The sequence below is a fragment of the Falco cherrug genome, chromosome 15, assembly GCF_023634085.1.
Source record: "Falco cherrug isolate bFalChe1 chromosome 15, bFalChe1.pri, whole genome shotgun sequence".
NCBI lineage: Eukaryota > Metazoa > Chordata > Aves > Falconiformes > Falconidae > Falco > Falco cherrug.
In genome coordinates, this window is record NC_073711.1 from 12,636,187 (window position 1) to 12,659,284 (window position 23,098).

A 23,098-nucleotide genomic window follows, 5' to 3' on the forward strand; every position below is an offset into this window, starting at 1 on the left:
TTGTGCTGAGGCTGCCGTTGCTTGCAGGGTATTGGTGCCTTCCCTGCACCGCACCCCTCACCAAGCAGCTGCTGGCACTGTGGAGCCCACAGAGCTTTGTGGCGCATGTGATGGTGCCACAGTTTCACCCTTGCACATGTGTCCCCGTGGCTCTGCCATTCATTTCTCCTTCAGAAGGCAACTGGCCGGCAAAGCCCCAAAACTCCTACTGAGTACAAGAAAACCTCCTGCCTAAGAAAATAAATGTGTTCTGTATTCTCTCCGAGCTACCCACAGCAAAGCAAATACAGGCACAGTTGGGTCCCACCACTGCTCTGTTCCTTAAAAATGTGTCATTTCAGTCAAACCCTTCCTGGCACATCTGGCTGTCATTAGGTAGAGGAGAGGGACAGCTACTGTCTTTCTTCTGCACGTAGCACAACAGGTGCTGTCGGGCCAGTAAGCCATGGTCTTTACCTCTGTATGGATGTCTCAGATGACAAATACAGTAGCCCAAATAGAAATCATGCTGCCTCTGCAGTGGGAGGGCTTGGGGACCATCCCCCAGGAAGGTGCAGTGCTCAGCGTACTGAGCCACCCACGCCAGGTGCCATCTGACAACATCAAACAGAGCAGAAGGGAGAAGAGAGGCAGGCAGGAGGACAGCAGCTGCCTGCCCTTGCAGCTAGATTTCCAGCCTCAGTGTGGACAGTAGAGGTGACCTAGGTAGTGACAATGACCCAGACAAGCCTCTCCATCTGCAGACATAAGAGGCAAAGACTGGGCTGTCTTAGTTGAGTGTTGGTATCTTGCAAGTAAGGAGTGTCTTGGTGCAGGCTGGGTGTCTGCAGACAGTCAGTGGAGACTGTTTACTTAAAATGAGTTATAAAGGCTGAACCCAAAATACATTTGTTAAATATGTGGCTTGAGTTTTGGTGCCTCTCACTGGGGTGGTTTTGTTATCTGCAAGGGATCCGGCATCTTCCAAAGCCTGTCTCCTCCTTGGTCCCTGTACGGATGGGTAGGTGGCACATGGCAGGCTCTGTCCACCATGACTCTGCGTCTCTTCAACATAGATGGGAGGCCAGCATGTCCAGGTATCCCTCCCCGTAAGGTTCACGTCCCACCTTCTATTAAGGCAACCAGGAGGAAAGAGGCGTGATGGGCACAGAACTTTTGCAGAAGCTGGAAGGAAATGTTAGCAGTGGCATTAGCCATTGTCCTCTTTTTAGTGATCCAAGTCCAAGATCTCAGACCAAGGCAATGAGAACAGGGACAGGCCAGAAGAAGAGCTGGGACAATCACCTGATTTGGAGCCATTTCAGAAGCTGCCATCAAAGCAGTGGCAGCAGCAATGCTAAGGACCTGAGAGAAGTCCCTGTCAAGGCAGCCACAGGATCTGCCTTGTGAAATAGCAAACACTGTCTCAGCACAAGACCAGACATCACCTAGCTGGCCTCTGCACCCTCTCATTTCATCCCACCAGGTAAAGCTTTCTCCTTATCCTCAAGCGAACTGTCTGAGCTATCAGAGAAGAAGTCCTCCAAATCCTGCTGCCTCATCTTGGACTCTAGAAGAGTGATGCGCTGCTTGAGCTTCATCTGGGCATTGTTGTACTCTGTCAGAAGCCGGCCAAAGCGGGCGTGCAGTGTGTCCAGGTTCAAGGCCAGCCTGTCCAGCTTCTCCTCCATGCTCTTCCCTTCTGCACTTGCCTCTGCAGCTGACTCATCCAGCAGACCTTCCTTGATCAGGATCTCCCGGCCACGCTCCTCCAAGACCTTTTTGGCATCAGGATACTCTGTGACAGCTTCCATAAGATCTTCCTTTGACAGGCAGAAGAGATCAGAGTAGCCCAGGCTACGGATGTTGGCTGTACGCCTGTTGCCCATTTTGCTCCCTTTAATGTTGATGATGCTGATCTCACCAAAGCAGCCTCCTGCAGTGAGCAAAGCATACTGTGTTATTCCATCATCTGCCACTACAGCCAGCTTCCCCTCCTTGATAATGTACATCTCTTTCCCAATGTCTCCTTTCCGGCAAACGTAATCCCCTGGGCTGAACACCTGAGGGCGAAGCTTCAGCACCAGCTCCACCAGTAGACCTGCCTCACAGTCCTGGAAAATCCTCACCTTCTTCAGTGTCTCCAGGTGAACGTTGATGGCAATCTCTGCCCTTAATTTATCAGGGAGATTCTTGAGGACTTCCCGTTCATCCACTGCTTTCTTGTTGGTCCACAGGTAGTCAAACCACTTGATGACTTTGGTTTCCATGTCTTTGCTCACCTTGCGAAACTGCATGTAGTGTTTGATGGCGTCAATTTTTGCCTGGAATTCTGCCCTGGTGGCATTCATGTTGGATATCATGGATCCCACATTCCCCACAATGGTGGCAAAGATGAGGACACCGATGAGAAAATCAAAGATCACGAAGAGGTACTCTTCATCACGCACAGGGGGAGGGGTCTCTCCGATGGTAGTCAAAGTCAACGTAGACCAGTAGAGACAGTAGACATACTCCCGGGTCAGATACCCATATTCAGGGTCTGTGATGTTGGGATAGACCCAGGTGTCCTCTCCAAAGCCTATGGCCTTGGAAATGGCATAATAAATGCAGGCATTCCAGTGGATGATGACCAGGATGTAAAGAACCAAATTGCTAATGCGGAAGACGTTGGGGTGGCTGGTTCTGGTCTCAGTCCTATCAAAGAACTCAAACATGCGGGAGAAGTGCAGCAGTCTGTTGAAACGCAATTCAGGGCAGTGCAATCCCACAGCAAAGTATGCCAGGTCTGTGGGCAAGATGGAGAGAACATCCAGCTTGAATTGTAAGGTGTAGATGTAGTTATCCCGTAACTTCTTCAGGTCCTTAACCAGGAGGCCCTGCTCCAAGAAACCTAACAGGGAAGCAAATGACAAAATTAGCTTGGCTTATGTTCAGCTCTTCTGCAGGCTTTGTAAGCACTTCTGAGAAACGTTTTATGGCACGCCATGCACATGTGTGCATATATACACAGGGTCATCCAAATATTACCAGTTCTACCTGATCTACTCAGTTTACAAGCTTTTGCCCCTACTCAAGCTCTTCATCTGGCAAAAGCCACCGAAAGATACCACTTAGGGATTTAGTCTGTTGCACAAAGAAAGGGGGACACAAAGGTTTTCATCCTCCAGATCATGAATTATTGCAGTTCTGACAGAAAACATACAGCCACATGCTGCATTCCTAGAACTTTAAATTCTGCCTTTTTCCATGTAGATAATTCAGTAGCTGAACTGATGCAAAATCAGACACACAGACCTTCAACTACACCCGAATACTAATAGTAACACAAGTCATTTTGTACAATTATTCAAAGCTGAAGTTGAAAGCTGGGATGATTAATCTTTCAATCTGAAACTTACTCCATTTCTCAGATCTTTTAATTAGATTCCTTCTCTGCAGACCGCTTCGTAGTAGTGAGTGCCAAGGTAGACAAAACCCCCCTTCTACTGGAGGTGCAGATTAAGTCTCTCCCTTGCAGCTCATCTCCACTTTTAGGGATTAAAGCAAAGCAACTCACAAGCCAGCATGCTCCCTCTGCTTACCCGTATGCAGGTGTATCACTATGTCCCCAACGTAGATACAGTCTGAGATGTAGTCTAGCACCAGCCAGAGGACAACATAGGTTTTTTGCAGGTCACTGAAGCAAGCCCTGGTGGAAGGTCATAAAACAGGGTGGTGAAACCAACAAATCTCCATATCATCTCCAGCTGTTACAGCTAGCTGATTCTGAGGCTCCTAACTTCGCAACAGAGCTTAGCCACTTGCCCCTTTTCTCCTAGAAATTAAAACTCCCTTCTCTGAAAAGTCTGCCCTCCCTGGACCTAGGTAAAGCAACATCCTGAAATGACCTCCCAAATGCACCTTGCAGCTTGACCCTGAAATCATGGTCCTTTCCAGATGGATGCTCTGCCTTTGCACCGCAGAAGTCACAATGATAGGAGGGTTCCTTTCCTTTAGGTTCCCACCAGCCCCAACACCACCAGTTGTCAGTTGTCTGATCCTGGCAGAGCCACGACAACCAGGTGAATAGGAGGATTAGAGGAGACAGGGACCCTACAACCTCCCAGCTCACCTGGCTATGAGCAAGCACCAGTTATAGAGGACAGGAACTGCAATGACAACCAGCCAACGGTAGTACCAGTCCCCTGCAGGGTCCACCACAAAGATCTGCCATTTCTTCCTGGAAACAGAGAGAAGCCAGAGCTAGCAATGTATGAAAAAAGGGCTAAACATAGAAAATAGGGTTGAAAGGAACCATCCCAGCCATATCCTTCATCCCTTGCACTAAACTGGCTCAAACATAGCTGCAGCTTGAGTGTCAGTCTGGAAGCTAAAACCAAACCCAGCAGCACTGAGCAAAAATACCCATCGCCATCTAAGCTCCTTTATCCCTTAAACTGAGCTCAGTAACGTACCAGAAGAGGAAACTGTAGGATGGTAAGGCAAAGCAGGTGGCCTACATGCACACAGCACCCCAGTGGCAGAGCCAGAAACAGATGTATGCAAGAGGGCGATCAGAAAACTTCTTGTTACATGACATTGCCTCTTGCAGATGAGGTATGGATTGGTGCCAGACAGATCTTAAGAGATTAATTAGAGCAGGAAGGAAAGCGTGCTGCAGATCAGCAGGAACACCAGGAGGGGATGCCCAGGCCCCAGCACAGAGACCCAGGGGGCAGCTGGCATTGCATGGCTGCAGTCACCATGCTGCTCACAGCTGCCTGCTCAGTGCTGGGTCCAGCCTTTGAACTGCTCCCAAGTGTTTGATCCTGCTCGTCTTGGGACTCCGAGATAAGATGTGCGTGTTCCAGTCCCCAGATCTCACTGGAGAAGCCAGGGAAGAGAAACTGTGTAGCAGGGCTGATAGACTGAGCTGCTGCAGCCTGGTGGGGCAAAACTCCCTCTCCCACTTCCAGATTTTGAACATGGAAAACTCTCTCCAGTGACAGGAGAAAAACAACCCACTTGCCAACAGATTCCCCATGCCGACCCCCACTGCTTCTGACAGCTTCTAAAGCAAAACCTCTGCCTTGAAGTCTCCTTCCCCAGCAGCACAGGCAGCAGCACCCATGGTGCCCAGAACGTGGGGACTTGCATGAGGCGCAAAGCCAGCAGTGGTCCTTCGCACTCACTCTGATCACAGCCATAGACAAAGAGATGGTCCAACCTTCCCACTAGAAGCGTTTATCTTTTGCTCAGAAAGTGGGATTTCAATGTTTTTTTGAGAAAGGGACTCTTTGCTCCCTGGCACATACAGCACCGACCCACCTGCGGCTAGCCAGTACCCTTGTAACATCTGCAAGCACTAATAACCTTAATAACAATGTTAATCACATTGGTAATTTTAGCTTTAAAACACCAGTGCTGCCCATGGCAGGTGGCCAGATTTACTGACATCACACTGACAGCAGGGTCAGGGTTGGAAAACCAGGGCTCTGGGTTAACCCAGGAAGAGGGAATAATTATCTCTTCCCAAAGGCTTTGCATCCAAGCCTGCAACCATGGAGTCTCCCAGGGCTGTTAACAGCAGCTCACGTTTGCAATTACCAGACCTGGGTCCTTTCTTACCTGTGGAGGTGAGGACCTAGAAAACAGCAGAAGTTACTACCATCTCCCCAGGAACCCGGTGGCACCGAGCAGCCCTTTCACAGCACACCTCAGCCGCCCCTGGTAATTAACAAGCTCCCCTTAACCTCACAGGGCAGAATGCTTTTTTCTATGACTAGTAAAGACCCAGATACAAGGCTCAGATATTTTTTCTCTACAGAAAACAATTATTTCCTTAGTGTTTTAATTACCAGGTATAATGGTAGGGTCCAGAGTAGTCTGTGAGCTTTGCCCTTTCATTAGCCAGCAGAAAAAAAGCCAGGTTATTGCTTTTCACCCAGAGTGTGAGCTGAGGAGATGAAAGGGCTGGATTTGAAAGAGCCTTTCCAGAATGCTGCTGTCACAGCGTCTGCAACTGGGGGGGGGGGCATGGGCAGCAAACACACTCCTGCATCTCCCTTCATCCTGCAGATTACGAATGAGACTGGCAAATCCCAAGTGTTTGTGCTTGCTGTGGTCTCCTGGGTGGCAACTCCACACCCCTTGGCTTGACCCCAGCTCCTCGTATGCACAGGCTGAAGGTACATCTCTCCACAGACCCAGGGCTGCCTCCAAACACCAGCCCTAGTGCTGAACTGCTGTGAAAATGGGGAGGTCTGCTAGCTGCCACAAGCCACACAATGTGTGTTACCTACCAGGGGAGAGAAAACCGCACTGGTGAGGCACAGGCCAGGTCTTTTCCATAAGGACAGACTACCAGATCCTATGTGCCTGCACAACACCCGGCAAAGCCAGGCTGGCTGCCAGGACAAGGGCTGGAGAGGCCAGGGAGGACTCTTCCCACCACTGCATCCTACCTCCCTCTTTTCCATCCCCATCTACCTCCATTAGCCATCACTGCCAGGAGCCCCCCTAGCACCACGCACAGCTGATCTCCAGCCAAGGACAGCTGGGGGCACAGGAAAGGGACCCTACTTTTTGTTTTCCTCTTCGGTCTCCTCGTCCTCTAGACCATTACCAGCACCTGCAGCCACTGTCTGGAGCTCAGGACCCTGGAAGCGCTCAAGGAAGGGGTCTGGCCTTTGCTGCTCCTCCTGCAAGCTCTTGCTGGCCCAGTTCCTCAGCACCAGCACCAGCCGGACTATCCTGGATTGGGAAGAGAGGCAGAATCAGGAGGTGTCTGCAGAGCAAAGAGAAAGCAAAAGCTTGAGAGCAGGCAGAGGGGCTACAGATGAGAAGACAACTCTCACAACTCCCTTTCAAGCCCAAACATTTCCTTCCCCATCCCCCCCCCCTTGTAGTGGTGGTGTGGGACCAAGAATATACAAGCAAAAGAGCCCACCCTGGCAGAGTCTCACAGCTTCTTCCCCAATCCTGCGGCCGTGCCTGCAGGGACATGAGGAATGTGTGGGTGACTGGGGCAGGGTGAAACTGCCTGTGAGGGAAAGGAGTGAGCCATCCCAGGGCCCCAGAGGTGATGAAGCTGCCCCCTCCCACAGCCCTCTTCATGGGCACTGAGGCAAGCAGAGCAGCATTCACAGATGCCGGTCCCTGCAACCCCTGTATGCCATGCAGCAGGAGGGGATCCTGACCCCACACAAGTCCCCAGTGTCAAAGCCAGGCACAAAGGGCTCAGGCTCACCCTGGGCCAGCAGCATGTGCAGGTACCTGGCCAAAGCTCCCCTGCCTTGGAAAGCAGAGGCAGCCGGCTGCTCCCTGCCATCCAGGGAAGCTTCTCTCCACAGCTCTGAGGAGGTGTCATCCTGAGTCAAGCAGGTTCTGCAGCGAGGAAAAGAGGGGGTCACAGCCATACCGTGCCATCGAGGCACTTGCCCACAGCCAGACAAACTGGAGGAAGCAGGCAGCTGAGGTTTGGCATCGCAGCCCTGCCCACACCAGGTCTCGGCAGACACACAGAGATGACCCTCCCCTCCCCTCCCCCACTACTGCCTCCCTCACCCCAACCAGGAACCAGCCTGACCTCCTGGTGCTGAGCTGCATCCTCTCTGTGTCACCCTCCACTTGGGCTTGGGTGGATGGGCAGGGGTGGCAGCTGGCTGGTGAGCTGTGCAGAGCATTACTCTTGGCCATCATCCTCCATGTGTGGAGACCACAGGCACACACCCTGCCCCAGAGACCTGCAAAGAGCAGAAGACAGCCACAGGAAGAGCCGTGCAGGACACATTATGTGGTCTGAACTGAGAGATACAGCACAGCATGGGAAGAGAGGTTCAAACTCTATGGGATGCGCCCACCCCATGTTTTCCACCACCGGCCGTCACTGATGCTGCATTAAGAGTCTTGCAGAGCATTTCACCCTCCCCAATAGATCCCACATCTGCCCATGGCTCATGAAAGATGCTCTCCTCATCATTCAGGCTCCTCGGCCATTGCTGGGACAACAGCATCCCCAGCCAGCTGTGCCATAACAAGCTCTCAGCACCACTGCCTGCCCAAGGACAAGAAAATAGTCTCATAAGGAATGCAAATGCAAGGCCAGCCCGGGCAGGGAGAAGCTGTCATGCAGCAGCACAGGGTAGACTTCGCATGTACGAGGGCATTTGCACCCAAGCAACCACCCTCCTTCTCCAGGGCACTGCAACCTGCTGGTGGTCTGCCCAGCAAGCTCCACCTCTCATCACTGCAGAAATTTCTGCTCTGGAAATAAAGGTTTGCTATTTAAAAAGAGCCTTGCTGAGCTTCCTGCTGGCAGGAGCTACTAACTGGCTTCAAAAAGCAGCAGACAAGACCCAGCATTAATACGTGGTGCTTGCTGTGAAGCTGTTAAGTGTGGGATTTAACTGGGGTTTGTTTATCTAAAAAGCCAGAGGTGCCCATGGGGATTGCCCAGCCCCAGCACCACATGCAGCCCTCACTTCTGCTGCACCCTAGTACAGACCACGCCGTGCAAAAGCACCTGACAGACACACAGACTTGACATGCACAGACACAAAGGCACACAGGCATTGCTCAGCCCTCCCTAGAGACAGACACACAGACTTGACATGCACAGACACAAAGGCACACAGGCATTGCTCAGCCCTCCCTAGAGACAGACACACAGACTTGACATGCACAGACACAAAGGCACACAGGCATTGCTCAGCCCTCCCTAGACCGCGTATTCCCACCCTGGCCACCCTGCCTGCTGCCCCCAGGGCACAGGACGCTCTCTATACCCACAATGCATGGATAAGCAAAAGCACGCTTGTGCTCTCCCATGGTGCAGCCCACGGCCAGGGCTCTGCTTGGGGGAAGGCAATGCCTTGTACACCTCTACCAACACGCACAAAGACTACATCCACGCTGCATGCACAGGGACAGCCACACACACGCGGGAGAGCCACCTCCCTGGGGCAGCGGAGCTGCTGCCAAGAAGCCACCACTGTCCACTTACGAGCCTGGCGTCCCCCGAAGCCTTCAACACTTGACTGCTGCCTAGCGCAGGCTAGAGGGGTGGCTGGGGAGCGTCCCTCCCCAGGAGCCTCCTGGGCTGTCTCCAGAGCAGTCAGGCTTTCACAAGGTGTGTTGAGCTGCAAAGCAAAGCTAGCACAAGTGGACCGGCCTGCCCTCCTGCCCTTCGTCCCTGCCCAAGCAGAGAAGCAGGCAGGTGGCCAGGCAGCACGCTGGCAGTGGCAGAGGGGCCTCCGCAGCACACAGGGAGGATGCACACACGCGTGTGCATCTCGTCACTACAGCACGCCCATCCCCTGAGCATCCTCGATGCCCTGAGCAGCAAGGCGCACTTCAGAGGAGTTAATAGCAGCCAGCTTTGTGTCTGGGGGATGAAAGAGGAGGAGGAAAATGTGCTGCTCAGGGATGCTCCATTTCCCTACCCATGAATCCCCTTCTCCACCTGCCACCTCCTGGGTGACCAGAGGGACCCTAGACATCTCTCAAGGCAGACCATGGCTGGAGATCTCAGCCATCCTGAGCAGCTCTAGGTCCAGTGGCTCTTGAGTCCCCAGCACACGTTGGGAAGAGTCACTGCCCACCCAGGGACAGGTACAGCCAGGTTCAGGTCCCCGAACACAAGGGTATGCGCTGGGATTGCCTCCAGGGCCATCTGCTTCTGCTCCCCTCCCAGCCCTCTGCCCCAGGGAAAACAAAGCTGGAGACTATTTCCCTGCTTCACAGGCTGCACCACAGCTACTGCTACGATGGAAAATTTGCAGAAGTAGCCACATTTTAACACCCTCCCATCCAGTTACCTCTTCTCATGTTCAGGGAGGAGGCCCAGTGGGCTGCCACTCTGGAGTGCCGGTGAAGAGAGCTGCAGAGTTTGAAGATGATCATGAAATGCATCTTTCACCAGTTTCTGTGCTTGTGTTTTGTTCACAAAACCATTCTAATAATGAGTTAGCAAAAAGTTTTGCATCCTCAAGGCAATAAGGAAGAGGTTAATTTTTACCCCCTTCCTCCAGCAGTGGCTGAGGCTGGATCAGTCCCTAATGTGCACATGGAGTTCTGTACCATGTACAGGGCTGATCTGAAAGCACCAGCACCAGGAGTCCCTTCGCTATCAAAGGTTCACCTTTCCTTCTCTCAAAGCCTTAAATCCCACCTGTTCTGATCTCACTGAAAACCTGGACAGCAGGGAGCCTGCAGGAAGAAATAGAATTTTTGCAGCCTTGGCCAGGGCTGCTGGCAGCGCCAGTGGGTGCTTCCCCAGTGAGCACCCATCAGCAAGGGACGCATCACGCTGCTCTTGTCCCCACACCACACACCGCAGCACTGGGGACAGCTCACAGACCAGGACCAGCAGCAGCACGTGTCTCCCTGCCAGCTCTCCTTTTGCTCCCTGCCTGCAGCTGCCTTCAAAAGCGACACGGGAACTCCAGGAGCTGCTCCCTCAACCACCGTAGTGCACCAAGACACTTCGTTTTCCACGTCGTTGTGGCAGTGACCCTAGGAGACACCCAGCCCTGCCACACATGATGCCCTGGGACAAAGAAGAGCCAGGAGGAGGAGGAGGCAGGGAAGAGAGAAAGAAAATAAATAAAAGCATAGAACCGCAACAGGGACAGCATTAACCAGAAACTCTCCTCCAGATCCCCCCAGCCAGAGCAGCTAGCATGCATGTTTTACACCAGTGGGCCAAACAGCCTGTAGCTCTAGAGATGTCAGAAATCCAGTAGCTGATTAAATAAGCATGCGTGGCTGAGATATACAGCACCAGGTCAGAGTCCCGCTGCCAAGGGAATAAACCTTACCTGTCCTCTTCCATTGGGATACCAGGATAAGACTCCACAATTCATAGAAGAAACACATCCAGAACACACGGAGTTTATTAAAATATGCATTTTATAGGTCAGTGTGTCCAGATTTATACCAGGATTTATGCTTTACATAAAAATCATATTGTATCCTCTTCAACCTGCCAATAATTAAGCTGTGAGAATACATACAGTTTGATCACCCCCCCTCCAAACATCTTCAATCCACACTTGAAGGTGGTGTGACCCCCAATGGGTCAGCCCTTTTTACCCTAAAATACAGCTCAAAATAATAATAATAATAATAATAATAATAAACCCAACAACAAAACACCACAAGCTTCCTCCAAAACATGTTTGCAGCTCTCAGACAAGAAAAAACAGCCAAATGATTTACCTGCTTTCCTGGCATGAGTCACACAGCAGCAGCCCCCTTATACAGACCTGTTGTGTAAGGACCGCTGGTAACCCTGACCACATCCCTGAGCCACAAGCCACAGGAACCCCCCTTGCACCAGTGCTCCCACCCCTTACACACACCCTGCCACAGCACACCAAGTCCACCACACCATCCTGGTCTACAATAAATGTCAGTGCTCTCCTCAGCAAAGCTATCAGCCACAGGTTCAGACCTGCAATTACTTGTGGGACAGTTACTTATTAGTCAATGTCCAGCTGCCAGATTTACAGTCACTGATGCTTGATGCGGTTGCAGGCAGAAAACACCCAAGCATCCATGTCTATAAATAAGCTCTTGGGATATCTGGGTGACCTATAGATCCAGCTACAATTATTTATAGGTGGAACAGAGAGGTCCTGTTAAGCCATGCCAAAACCTGCCCCTGAGCCTGCAGGCACAACTCCAGCAGAGGTTCTGGGTGAACTACCAAAAGCATCTCAAAGGCACCTCGGATCCAAGAATTACCTAAACTCCACAGAACGAAAGAAATGGCAAAGCTGTTGAATTGGGCTTGTTTTTAGCTAAAGAGCATCTGGGCCAAGAATTCCCCTCACCTGAGTTCTTGCACCATCACTGAAGTTACAGCTTGGCAGCAGACCTGGGAGCAATCCTGCCCTCTGGCACTGGCAACGTAACAAATATCTACTGCTGCCCAAGTGGGCAATTTTCCATGGCCTGTCTGGTGCTATCACTGTTGGTACAAGGTCTTATAATCTGGAGAGTCACTGTGGGGAGGTTTCCTATTTAAATCTCTCTGGGAAAGAGCCAAGCTCTCGGATAAGACCAGACCTCAGCAATGCTCTTACAGTCACTTTGGATCTGAACATTTGCAAATCTGCTGCTGAACAGCCTCGAGCAGGATGGGAGCCGAGGAGACAGTGGCACAGCAGCAGCTGGGGCTGGGGGCTCCTGGCTCTTCCAGCTCCATACCTCCATAGCAGGGGCTAAGGCATGGGAGAACTGGCAGTACCACCTCCACCTAAGAGCAGTTGTGCAAGGAAGAAAGAACCCACCAGCAGTTTAAAAACACTCAACTACTCTGCAGAAGCTTTTGGGGTGGAAGATGTGGAACAGACCACACCAGTTGGCTGAGGATTTTTATGGGGTCAGAATTGAGTTGTCCAAGTCAGGATGTGGTCAGGGAACTGGGCCCACCACAGTCTAGGACTCTTAACAGGACCCCATGTCTGCAAACACCCAACACCTTGGGTTTTCATCTCATCTGGAACACCTCCGTAGCAGCCACCAGTTTCTTGTGAGACCCAGGCTCTTCACAGCAGCTTCCCACGCAAGCACTCACCCCATCAAACATATAAGGTGGTTGCTGGAGTACACACAGCATTTCCAGCCACAGCCCAGCCCTGGGACTCTGATTGTTGGGACATACTCCTTGTACACCACCTCTCCCTGATACACGTCTCTAGCTGCTGTGGCACAAGGTCCAGCTCCGTCATTTCCCTCACCCGCCTCCAGTGCTAGAGCATGGGGACAGATGGCACCTTCACTGTAAGCGGGGCCTAAAGGACACAGATCCTCAAGGGCCTACAGTGCAAAAAGCAGGTCAAGTTACTAAGAAACATAGTTTTACTGTTTGCAAGTACATGAGCAAGGATCCTCTCCCTGCCCTCACCCACCCTGCCAGGGTTGGGCAGGGGTGGTCAGGGCATGGAAAGTCATCTCCTCAGCCAGAGCCACGTGTTGATGAGGCAGGCGGAGATCATCACAGAGTAGACCAGGGCCTCCTTCTGCCGCCAGGCATTGCACTGCTCCTCCAACACACGGAGCCTCCCTGAGATCTTCATCAACTGCAAGAGAAACAGCAGGACTGCTGTCAGCCCTGCAGCAAAGTGCAGGAAGGACACTGGCTGCATCCTAGAGACATGGGACAGCAAGGGATGGAGGGATGGGAGCTGCCATCTCCTTCAGGTCCTCCTTTTCTAGAGCAGCAGCTATCTTGCGTAGGAGAACTAGAAGCACTACCTCAGGTCCTGAGAAGATGCTTCAGGAAAAGGTCCTTCCCATTAGAAGAGCATGTGAGCCCTTTATTGCCAGCAGGTGAAGCCCTACAGCCCCGCAGGGTAGGGGCTTGATGGGTCAACACACATATAAGTTCTCCCCTGCTTCTCCACCTGCAACATCAGCCAGGACTAGGCTTGGCAACACCAGCCTGAGCAACAGACCCCTGGAGCCTACTCACCCACCCTCCTGTGGCTTTCCCAGGAAACATTTCCAGCCCTTCACCCCCATCTCACCTGCTTCCTCATTGCTGCCATCTCAGCCACCCCGACCTCCTCCAAGGCACTCTCTGGAGCTGGGCCAGCCTCCTGGGAGCTGGGGAAGAAAAACAGATGCAGACTGACAAATACTGCTCGAGAGGTGCAGCTGCCTTCCCGCACCCGCGGCACTGCCACGGGGAGCTGAGCCATGCAGGCAGCGCGTGTGTGCCCAGGATGTGCTGCCTGGATGCAGCGTCAGGAGAGAGGAAAAAGCACCTGCACAGCACCTACTCATCTCTTCTTAACCCCCCATCATGCATAATTACACCCCTCCACCATGCATCACACAGTGATGACAACAAAACATACAGCACATGCCATGACAGAAAACAGGGAAAACACATGCTTGTATTTCTTTAGAGGTCCAACAGAGAGAAAACATATTTACCAAGTATCCATTCTCTATAGTCAGAGGAATTCTTTGAGGGTTGGATAAATCACCTTTAGAGCCAGTCAGGTAAATACGTATCACAGGGCCAATGCCGAAATGGAGGGATGATCTCATTTACACCAGCAGGTGAGCATCCCGCTGCTGGGAAGCGGCCATCAGCTGGGGGGAACTATCTGAGCAAGTGCATCAGCCAGCAGAAAAGGGTCCTGTGTTTGCCGAGACAAGGATTTGTTCCTCTCCAGTATTTTCCAGATACCACAAACTCACTTTCCCCACCCACCAACAAAAAAGGTATCACTTCTTGCTCTTATAGCAGATTTTACCCACAACTTGAAATGTAAACAAGCAACCCAAGCATGCACCACTTTCTTCGATCCCTGGAAACAAAGAGGCCACCATCGGGATTAGCTGCTGCACTGGCAGAGGCAACACAGACCACGGATCTCCAGGGCATCCCCTAGAGACGCAGCCTTGCTGCAGGGCCCGCAGCGCTGAGCTACAGTGAGAAAAACAAAAATTGCCACATTCGGTCTGTTGTTCCTATCATCATAGCCCAGCCCTACATCGGTTCTTCTATAACCAAAACTCCCCTATGCACACCGACAACTCACATGGGCACTCGCTGACACCGTATGGGTTAATCAGTGTCTGACACTGCTCCTTCGGAGACCTTGGGGAAGGAGAGGGTATTTATTCCTGTTTGCAACATGATGTTGATCTCGCTGAAGACAAGCCAGAACAGCATGGGGAGATTCAGTGAATCTCTCACTGAAAATACATTTGCGAGATAATACCTCCACGTAGAGCAGCTGCAGTGTAAAATGAAAGTAACAACAGAAAGAAAATCCAATTTCCCCCAGCACAGAGCCATTAAAAAAGGACATATCCTGCAGCTTTTGACTGAAAAATCTGTTGATGCAGGTGAACACCCCTTAGAGTACAGGCTAGAAATTACCTTCCAATGATTCATACCCTTCAAGAGGTCACGGTCAGGCAAATATTCCAGTCTCTGTCCTAGATCATACTTTCTTTACTAAAATTTCAGGACAAAAAAAAGTCAGCTCAGTGATTTTTTTTTTATTTTTATTGTTGCATAGGGGTACAAAGTTGCCCTATTGAAGAGATACTATATGCATCTGAAGTACCAAGAAGAGGCACTGCAAGGTGGCTGGCTTCAAAGGGAGATGGAGACCTGGGGAGAGGCCCAGGACTCACCCCACCGCATTACAGCAGCTCCACAAGCTACCACCTCTCGTGGTACCGTGGCCTAAACGTCCTCTGCTGCTGATGGGAGAAGGTCTTACATAGCCACTAACCAGACCTGCTAGTATGTCCAGGCTTCATTACAAGAAAATAATTATTTTTTAAAAAAAAAAAAAGCGCTATCTGAAGACAGTCAGCCTACTATGGTTAAAAGCAGGGACACCACAGGCAGAAGCCAGCTCTGCTGCCAGCTGGGGAGGGAAGGTAGGATGTGCCACCGAGGGAACCGAAGATGGATGCTCACTCTCCTCCCTTTCTGCCTGGAGGCTTTGCTCAAGGAGAATTAGAAGTATGTGGATGTTCCTCCAGGTACTCAGCAGCCTTTGAGCAGTGGGGACACCTTAAGGCTATAAGTTGTCTTTGAATGTGTTAAATTTACTGCACTTGCACACATAAGAGCACGGTGGAGATAGTTGCTCCAGCACATCTGGAGAGACTCGAGTTTGTTGCATACCTGCTCCAGTGCGCACGTGGCCATACTGGCCCCTGGCCAGCGGCATCAGCTACAAGATGAGTGTCTTGGTGGAGCCAGTTCGTGGAAAATGTTAATTAAGATCAACCAAGACACAGCCAAGGGTACTGGGAGCCTGAAGGAGAAGGTGTCTCAGGGACAGGACCTGGGTCAGGCTGTCTTTTCTAGATTTTGATTCCCTTCACACATTTCTCTCCATCGAGCTACCAAGGCATGCATAAAAATTAGCACTTGCTTAGCAGTGAAGAGCAGCTGAAATCCCAGCAACATCACAGACGGTGTTAGATCCCTCAGGGTGCCCAGGGGACCGGTGTTAAGCTAAGCAGGAGAAACCAGCTGGGCTGGGTTAGCAGGATGCACCCAGGCTGGCTGCACCAAGCACTCCTGGGCCAGGCACCCAGAGCTGCTGGACAGGACAGGCAAGAGCGAGAGCCTGGGACAGGCGTGCAGCCTGCTCCTGCACTGCGCAGCCTGCGGTTCACGGAGCTCATGCCTGGCTCACGCCTTAGCGAGGCAAAGGCAAGTCCCTGCAGAATGACAGGGAGGTGGCTCAACAGAAGCCGAAGTCACCTGGATGGCACTGAGCCTTGCAGAGAGTCCCAGACACGGTGGAAGAGCACCTGGCCCAGGAGGTACATGGTCCTGAAGATGTTCTGCATGGAGTAGATCCTGCCCATCTCCGTAAGGACAGGGAGAGGGGCACTGCGCACAGGCAGGGGGCACGCATCCAGCCTGGGGTGCACAACAGAATCATGCCTGTTATTTCCTAGCCTCGTACAACACAGGCATAGCCTGGCATTTGGCAGTGCCCTTTATCCCTTCAGCAGCTCCAAGCACCTTTGGACAATGCCATCAGCACCCAGACCACTGTGTTACCAGGTGGGAGAACCCCTCCAGTGGCCCCCAGGCTCAGAGGCAGTTGCCTGACTCCTCCAAAGCCAACCGTGGCTCTGTGATAACCAGAGCTTTACCAGCTGCTCTCACAGGGGTTGAAGGTGGCAGCTTTCCTGCCACCCAGGACAACTGTAGACTTCTAGGGAGAACGGTGGCTCTGCTGTGGGATTACTTTAGAGACAATTTATCCACTGGGAAGACTCTGGAGACCAAGGCCATGAGCAGAGGATCACTATCACCACGCTACTGCTCACAAGCTACACTCAAACAGCTGAAAAGCAAGTGTATGCCCTTAGCCCACCCTGTCCACAAGGTACCACAGGTTTCAACAACGCTTGCAGAAACCCACTTAAGCCCTGGTGCCTCCTTTGCCAGTGGTCACCTGCCCGTAGCCTGCAGCACTCTGCCATATCACCCTGGGAGCCAACGCAGCGCCTTTAATGCTGCCTCACACAAACCCCTCTGACACTGGAAATCACGTTCCTCTTCTGCAAGAGTAGGACTTGCCAGGCATTGTCTTGCCCCAATCTGGATACACCCCACCTCGGGGCATCAACACCAGAGAGCATCAAAGCAGCACAGATGACAGGAGATGCTGATCCCCACCCGCCCCAGACAGTTCTGGGTTTGTGCTCACCGCTCGTGGTGCTGGCCTGGGCTGTGCAAGGCCAGCTGGGCACAGTCATTTGGAGTCCTCTCCCGCCGTGACCTGCTGCTGTGGTGGCCCTGTTGGCACCAAACATAACCCCATTAGCTCAGAGACCTGGCACAGGGTGAGACCAGCTCGGTGCCCTGTGTGATCTGCAGTGTCAGGAGCCCATCAGCATGGGGAAAGCAGTCAGTGGTGGGAGCATTACATGAGCCCCGAAGCTGGTGACCTGATGCTGGAGCGGGTGAGGAGACGTGCTTGGAGCAGGGCGAGGGTCACCAGCAAGGAGCCTGCTGATATGATCTCTATTCAGATCAGAAATCCTGAACCTAACGCATCCGGGAACAGCTCCTGAATCCGAGCAAGGTGAAAGCACTTGAGAAGGCAGACTGGCAGCTCCAGCACCCAAAACCAGCCTTTGCTGCCCATGTCAGGGGCCTCTCTTAAAATTAGTTTCACACAAAGTTAAAAATCTGCTTTCAACTCTAACACCAGCACCCTTTATGCTGCAATGATGAAACAGCTCCACCTCGTACTTCATCCATGAGAAAAAGTGGATGAAAGGGGACTTCAAAAGCAGCAGAAAGAGGTTATAGGGGGACTGCACCTACCCCAGTCTAACTCCTGCTTGCAAAATGCAGTAGGAGATCTGGCTGAATCGATGCCCCAGCATGCAGGTGTATCTTGGTTATGGGACCGAAAGAGATCCCACCACCCCTACCCCCTTGCTCCTAGAACCTCCTAGGGAAGGCAGCACTCTGGAAGGTGAATTCTGGCCTGGCATGGTAACAGACCTCTGGAGAAACCCAATGCTGGGGTTGCTCCCCTTTCCCACCACAGGCAACCCTGTCCACTCTCAATACAGTACCAATCGTTTGCGTTTCTGGGAGCTTGATCTGTTGGCTACATGCAGAAAAGGGAGCTCCTCGAGGTGGGTGGGCTGCCCAGAGGCATCCGGGGACATGTGCACCACAACAGAGGGGACCTTCTTCTGCAGGTTGGGCCTCAAACCAGCATCTGTTTCTACAGAGAGAAGACAGGGAAGAATTAAGCCGACCTGAATGCCCTCAGGACAGGAGAGAAGAGAGAACCACCCATGTAGGAGAGCCAATCCTATGTCTAGCACTAGATGTACATCAAAAGCCATGTCCTGCAGGTGTGAGCAGCGGGACAGCCCAGAGAGACATGGACTGGAAAGCAACCAGACACACTGCTCCAGGAAAGTGAAGCTTCGGAGCTGTTTTTCAAAGAGGCAGGGCCATATGTCTCTGCATCCCAAAGCAGGGAGCCTACCAAAGGCCAAAAGGGAACTGTAAGAGATGTGGAAGGAGATGCCTCTATATTTTCTCCTCACCTTTTGGAACTAAAAACCCTCCTGCCTTCTGTTGGCCACCTTTGCCCACCTCTCCCCAGGCATCTCTCCACCATCCTGGGCTACCTTCTAGAAGAAAGGTGACTACAATATCTGCCCCTATCCTCTTCTCTTGCAAAGCAGAACACTGGGGGCTTCATAAAGGGATTGTACTCCCTAGGATGTTGTAGCACCCCACTAAGCTTCAGCCACCCCAAAAGACAACCCAGGACATTACCTGCAAGAGAAATCCTATCAGGGATGTGCATCTGAAAGGAAGGGGAGCCATCCTCTGTCACTGGCTCCTCGTCCACAGGGCTGAGGCTGTCTGCTACCTTCAGCCTGTTGGGAACCTGCATCCTTTGATTGATGGCTTCTGTGAAGAGCAGGTCACAGCGGGCTCGGTTCAGATCCAGTCCCCAAAATGGCCACATCTTTTCAGTTGACTTGCTCAGATTGCTTGCACACCCTGGGGTTTCACACAGAGGAAAAGAAAGCTGAGTGAAAGTGGTAGCAAGCATCTCTTGCAAACTGGCACCCGCACAGGGACACCATGTGCTGTAAAACAGCTACAATACAGGCAGAAACAACCCAAAAGACAGACACTGTCGGGGTTGTCCCAGAGAATGGGGTGTCCCACTAAGCCCAGCTGGTAAGGGCAAGGGTGTGGGGCCACTGCAGGTGGGAACTCCTGCCCAGTAGGGTGAGAAAAGAGAAAATTCCTGTGTGTCCTGGGAGCAAAGCATGAGCTTAGCCCCTGTTGTCTCAACTGACAGCAAGGACAGGACAATAGTTCAGCACACTTGCGGGAGAAAAGTTGTTCAGTATACCCCAAAACCTACTGGAAAAAAAAATATTTTCCATCCAGAAGTAAAGGTTTTTTTGAGGGCTGGGAGCACATTTTTGTGTTCATAAACCTTCACGGAAAAATGGGGTTTTCTAAAAACAAAACACACTTTTTTGTGATAATATTCCAGGTTACACAGGAAAAGCTAAGCACTAAACTCTTTCTGCAGACACATCCACCACGGTATTCCCCAGGGCCATACCCCATTCCCCACCCAATCCGGCACTCATGTCCTCCATCCATCATCCACATCAAGCTGAACATGACGGACTTTGCCCTGAGCAGAGCTGCCAAATGCTGAACCATCGTCCCAGAGGGGAAGGTAAAGCACACGTCAGCTCCTCCAGGTCAGTGCCAGCTTGGCTCTCCTCCACAAGGAGACTGGCACTGAGGACGGTCCCAGTCCCCAGCTCTCGCTGCTCCTGGGGGCATCTGACAGCAGGAGCAGGACATGGGACACTGACACTATCTGGGGCTTTGCAGCTGCTCAGGGCGCACAATTGCCCTGTGCCTCAGCTTCCCCTTTGCCACATCCCAGGGCTTTGAGAAGTGCTCTGGGGCCACAAGGTCCCAACACTTTCACTGAGTGATGCAAGCAGAGGGTAATAAACAGATTTTTGGGAGAGAAGCCCCAGAAAACACCCTCCTGGCTCCCAGCATATGCACTCTTTATTCTTTCTCAAAAAGCTGCAGCAGAAGAGAAAAACCCAACAAGCAAGGGCTACCAAGGCTGGCAGATCCCAGCCTGACCCAACATCCCAGAAATGCCACATGCATGAACCCCCTGCACCCTCCTTGCTGTCACCCTGTGAGCTCGTCATGCCCCAAAAGGTTCCCCCTTTGCTTCAGGTGAAAATCTCCACCATAAGAGCAGCCACCTGCTCCAGCACAGCCCAAACAGCTGGAGAAAGGAGAGATCTTCCTCTTCAGAGCTCAAGGCAGGGGAAATGAGAGGAGGCAAGGGAGCGGCAGCGTGCAGGGGCCCTGCCTTCTTTGATCATGTCCAGGAACTATATTTAGCAGCCAGGTCTCTGACGCTGCGTTTCCAGCCCACCAGGCTGCTCCCAACTGGCTGCAGCCATGGCTGCCCACCACCACCCTCGCTGCTGCAGCTTCTCAGGGTGCTTGGAGCCTCTCGCCTGCCCCAGCCCCCTGCCACCCCCTGGGATATCACCCAGGGGAGAGGAGCAGAGGGAAATCCCTGGGGAGCAGCGCCACTCCTGAAGCCCAAAGGGCCATGGGAGACGCAGCCCCCAAGCCATGGATCCCCCAGCCAGGCCCTGTAACTCCAGGTACACCAGGGCAGCCAAACAGGTTCATGTGGCAATAACCAGCACTTCCAGTGATCACCTACCTCACGCTGCTCCCTCCTCCTCTATCATTTAAACCCTTTTAATTGAAGAGACAGAAATGTGCCCAGCATCAGCTGCAGCAGTTTCCTGGTTCCGGCTGTGCAGAGAGGAGATCCCCATCTCTGCAGCTGGGTCTGCCCCAGCAGTGCTGCTGCAGATGTGGAGTGCAGGGGCGCAGCAGCCCCCGGCTGCCCCACACCTTCTCCACCAGCTTGCCCAGACCCAACACTGGCACAGGTGACACCAACCCATGGGTGTCACAACACACACACACCCCCCTCCTGCTTCTCCCCCAAATCTTGAAGAAAGTGGATTTTTGCAGGAACCTTCCACTCAGGAGTGGGGCAATAAGTCCTGGGAAAGTCACAAAGTGGCTTCAGTCCCACAAGAGAAACCTGCATCAGAGACCCAGCCTCACAGACCACAACCATGGAGACCACTGGGTTTCTCCTTCACCTTTTTGGTGCCTTAGAGGAGCAAACACCCTGTGTTGCTTTCTCAGCCTGCTCTCTGGGAAAGCAGCATATATTAATAACAATAAATCTGGAGAGGGCAGACGGGTTCATTTTCTGATCACCTGCGAAGCTGCTGCAGCTCCCAAAGAGCAGAGGGATGGGATGGGAGTGAGAGGCAGGCTCCGAGAGCTATTAACTAAAGGGGGAAAAAATTGGCTGTCAAAACCCATAAGAACAAAATGCTTAAGTGGCTGGATTTCCTCCTTTAACTTTCTCCAGGGCTTTTTCCAGCTATTGCCAAGCAACCCCCCCCTTGCCAGTGGAAGAAGACTGCTTCTGAGCCTCTGCTTTGGCACTTCTCCTTGCGTTTGCAGTGACAGGGAATTTCCAGCTCACTAAGCCTGTGAGTAGGTTTAAGCTCTGCCAGCGAGGAAGACCTGCCCTGGGGAGGGAAACCCCACAGCCTCCCTCCCTGCATCCCTCCCCAGCCCGGGATGCTCCATACAAGGCAGGCAGGGGTACCCAGCACCCCCCCGCCTCACCGCTCAGGATGGGGTGCTGGCATGAGCAGCCTTCTGCTAGAGGAGCTGACCTCGCTCACAGTTTTGGGGGTCGGGCTTGGGGCTGTCCCTTGTCACAGCAGAGGGGGGCCCAAACAAGGCGGGGAATGGGGTTTGTCCCCGGCTCGGGTGCGGCAGCCCGCCACGGCCAAGCCGCGGAGCGCAGGCGGCCCCGCAGAGCCGGGGTGACCCCGCTGCGCCCCCCGAGCCTCGGCTCAGGGATGCGCCGAGGGACGAAGGGCTCCGGGGGTCCCGGACACGGCTCCAGCTCCGAGCACCGCGGAGGGCCGAGAAACTCGGGCCGTGGGTGAGAGGAGGCGGCCACGGACGGCAGCGGGGCGGGGAGGGGGGGGGCTCCCGTGCCCTCCCAGGGGCGGCTGCCCGCCCCTTGCCCCCCAGGGCCGCTCCCCCACCGGGGCTGCCCGCAGAGCCCCGTCCCGTCCCCGGCACCCACCAGCTTTGCGGCTCGCAAAGGGGGGAGCAGGGAACCACTTACTGTTCTTTGCAGTCCGAGGCAACTGCCGGACCTGTCAACAGCCGCGCCCGCTGCCAGCCGGGCGGGGGCTGTGTCCGGGGGGGTGGGAGGACAGCCCGCCCCGCCCCCCGGATGCCCGCCCCGCCCCCCGGCAGCCCGTCCGCCGCTCTTAAAGCCGCAGCCGAGGTAATTAACGAGCCGCCGCTCATCAGCGCGGCGCCTGCGCGGGAGCAGCCGGCCCCCCCTCCGCAGGTCATCGCGCAAATAGTTTACCGGAGCGAAAGGATTGCTCTTGCCAGGGGCAAAACTGGGGAGGGGGGATGCAAACCCAGGGGCTTCACCCGGGGGGGGGGTGTCCCTATGCCCACGGGTATCTGCAAGGCAAAACCAACCCAGGCTGCAAGGTGGGGGCTCAGCCCAGCTCCTTCGGCACCCCAGCGCTGCTGCCCATGGCTCATGTGTCCCCATGCCACCGCCCGAGCCCGGCTGGCAGCGGGACGGCAGCCATCCAAGTGCCAAGCTGTGCCAGAGCAAATCTCTGCTCAGTGGAGAATGGAGGCCGCGGCGATAAAGTGATCCATTTGGGATGAACGACAGTTTTAAACACTTCTGAATGGGGACAGAGTCCAAGACCTGACCGTAAAATCTGGTTTTGAAAGGGCTTAAAATAAATCCCGCGCTGCCCTGGTCTTGCTATTTAAAGGGGATTATCTAAGAGGTTTAGGAGCATACAGAGGAACAGCAAGACAACTTGTGCACCTAAATCCCCTCAAAGACCTTAGGAAATCCCTCTGCGTCACCTACCAGCTGGTCAGGGCTCACAGGACTCTCGCCAAGAGTTGTACCAAGTGCCCAGGGAAGTCAAAAGC

General features: G+C 53.1%; 2 protein-coding genes across 6 annotated transcripts; both read right to left on the reverse strand.

The window, feature by feature from the left end:
• Window positions 1–232: 232 nt before the first annotated feature.
• CNGA2 (cyclic nucleotide gated channel subunit alpha 2) lies at window positions 233–8,535 on the reverse strand. The gene is made up of 6 exons (XM_027806507.2): window positions 7,550–8,535; window positions 7,237–7,347; window positions 6,544–6,714; window positions 4,094–4,201; window positions 3,564–3,670; window positions 233–2,872 (listed from the first exon to the last, which is right to left on the reverse strand). The coding sequence occupies exons 1-6, from the start codon at window positions 7,660–7,662 to the stop codon at window positions 1,449–1,451; spliced, it is 2,034 nt and encodes a 677-aa protein (XP_027662308.1). The 5' UTR covers window positions 7,663–8,535; the 3' UTR covers window positions 233–1,448.
• A 2,303-nt stretch (window positions 8,536–10,838) lies between these two features.
• On the reverse strand, window positions 10,839–22,789 carry FATE1 (fetal and adult testis expressed 1). Of its 5 annotated transcripts, none has more exons than XM_027806491.2 (7): window positions 22,622–22,789; window positions 18,779–19,009; window positions 18,058–18,212; window positions 17,178–17,266; window positions 16,217–16,378; window positions 13,497–13,575; window positions 10,839–13,049 (listed from the first exon to the last, which is right to left on the reverse strand). In XM_027806491.2, the coding sequence occupies exons 1-7, from the start codon at window positions 22,695–22,697 to the stop codon at window positions 12,918–12,920; spliced, it is 924 nt and encodes a 307-aa protein (XP_027662292.1). In that variant the 5' UTR covers window positions 22,698–22,789; the 3' UTR covers window positions 10,839–12,917. The 5 variants fall into 5 exon arrangements, 4 of the variants coding, with proteins under 4 accessions (XP_027662292.1, XP_005440040.1, XP_055583747.1 ...); XM_005439983.3 differs by lacking the exon at window positions 22,622–22,789 and adding an exon at window positions 22,503–22,595; XM_055727772.1 differs by lacking the exon at window positions 22,622–22,789 and adding an exon at window positions 22,251–22,337.
• Window positions 22,790–23,098: the final 309 nt, after the last annotated feature.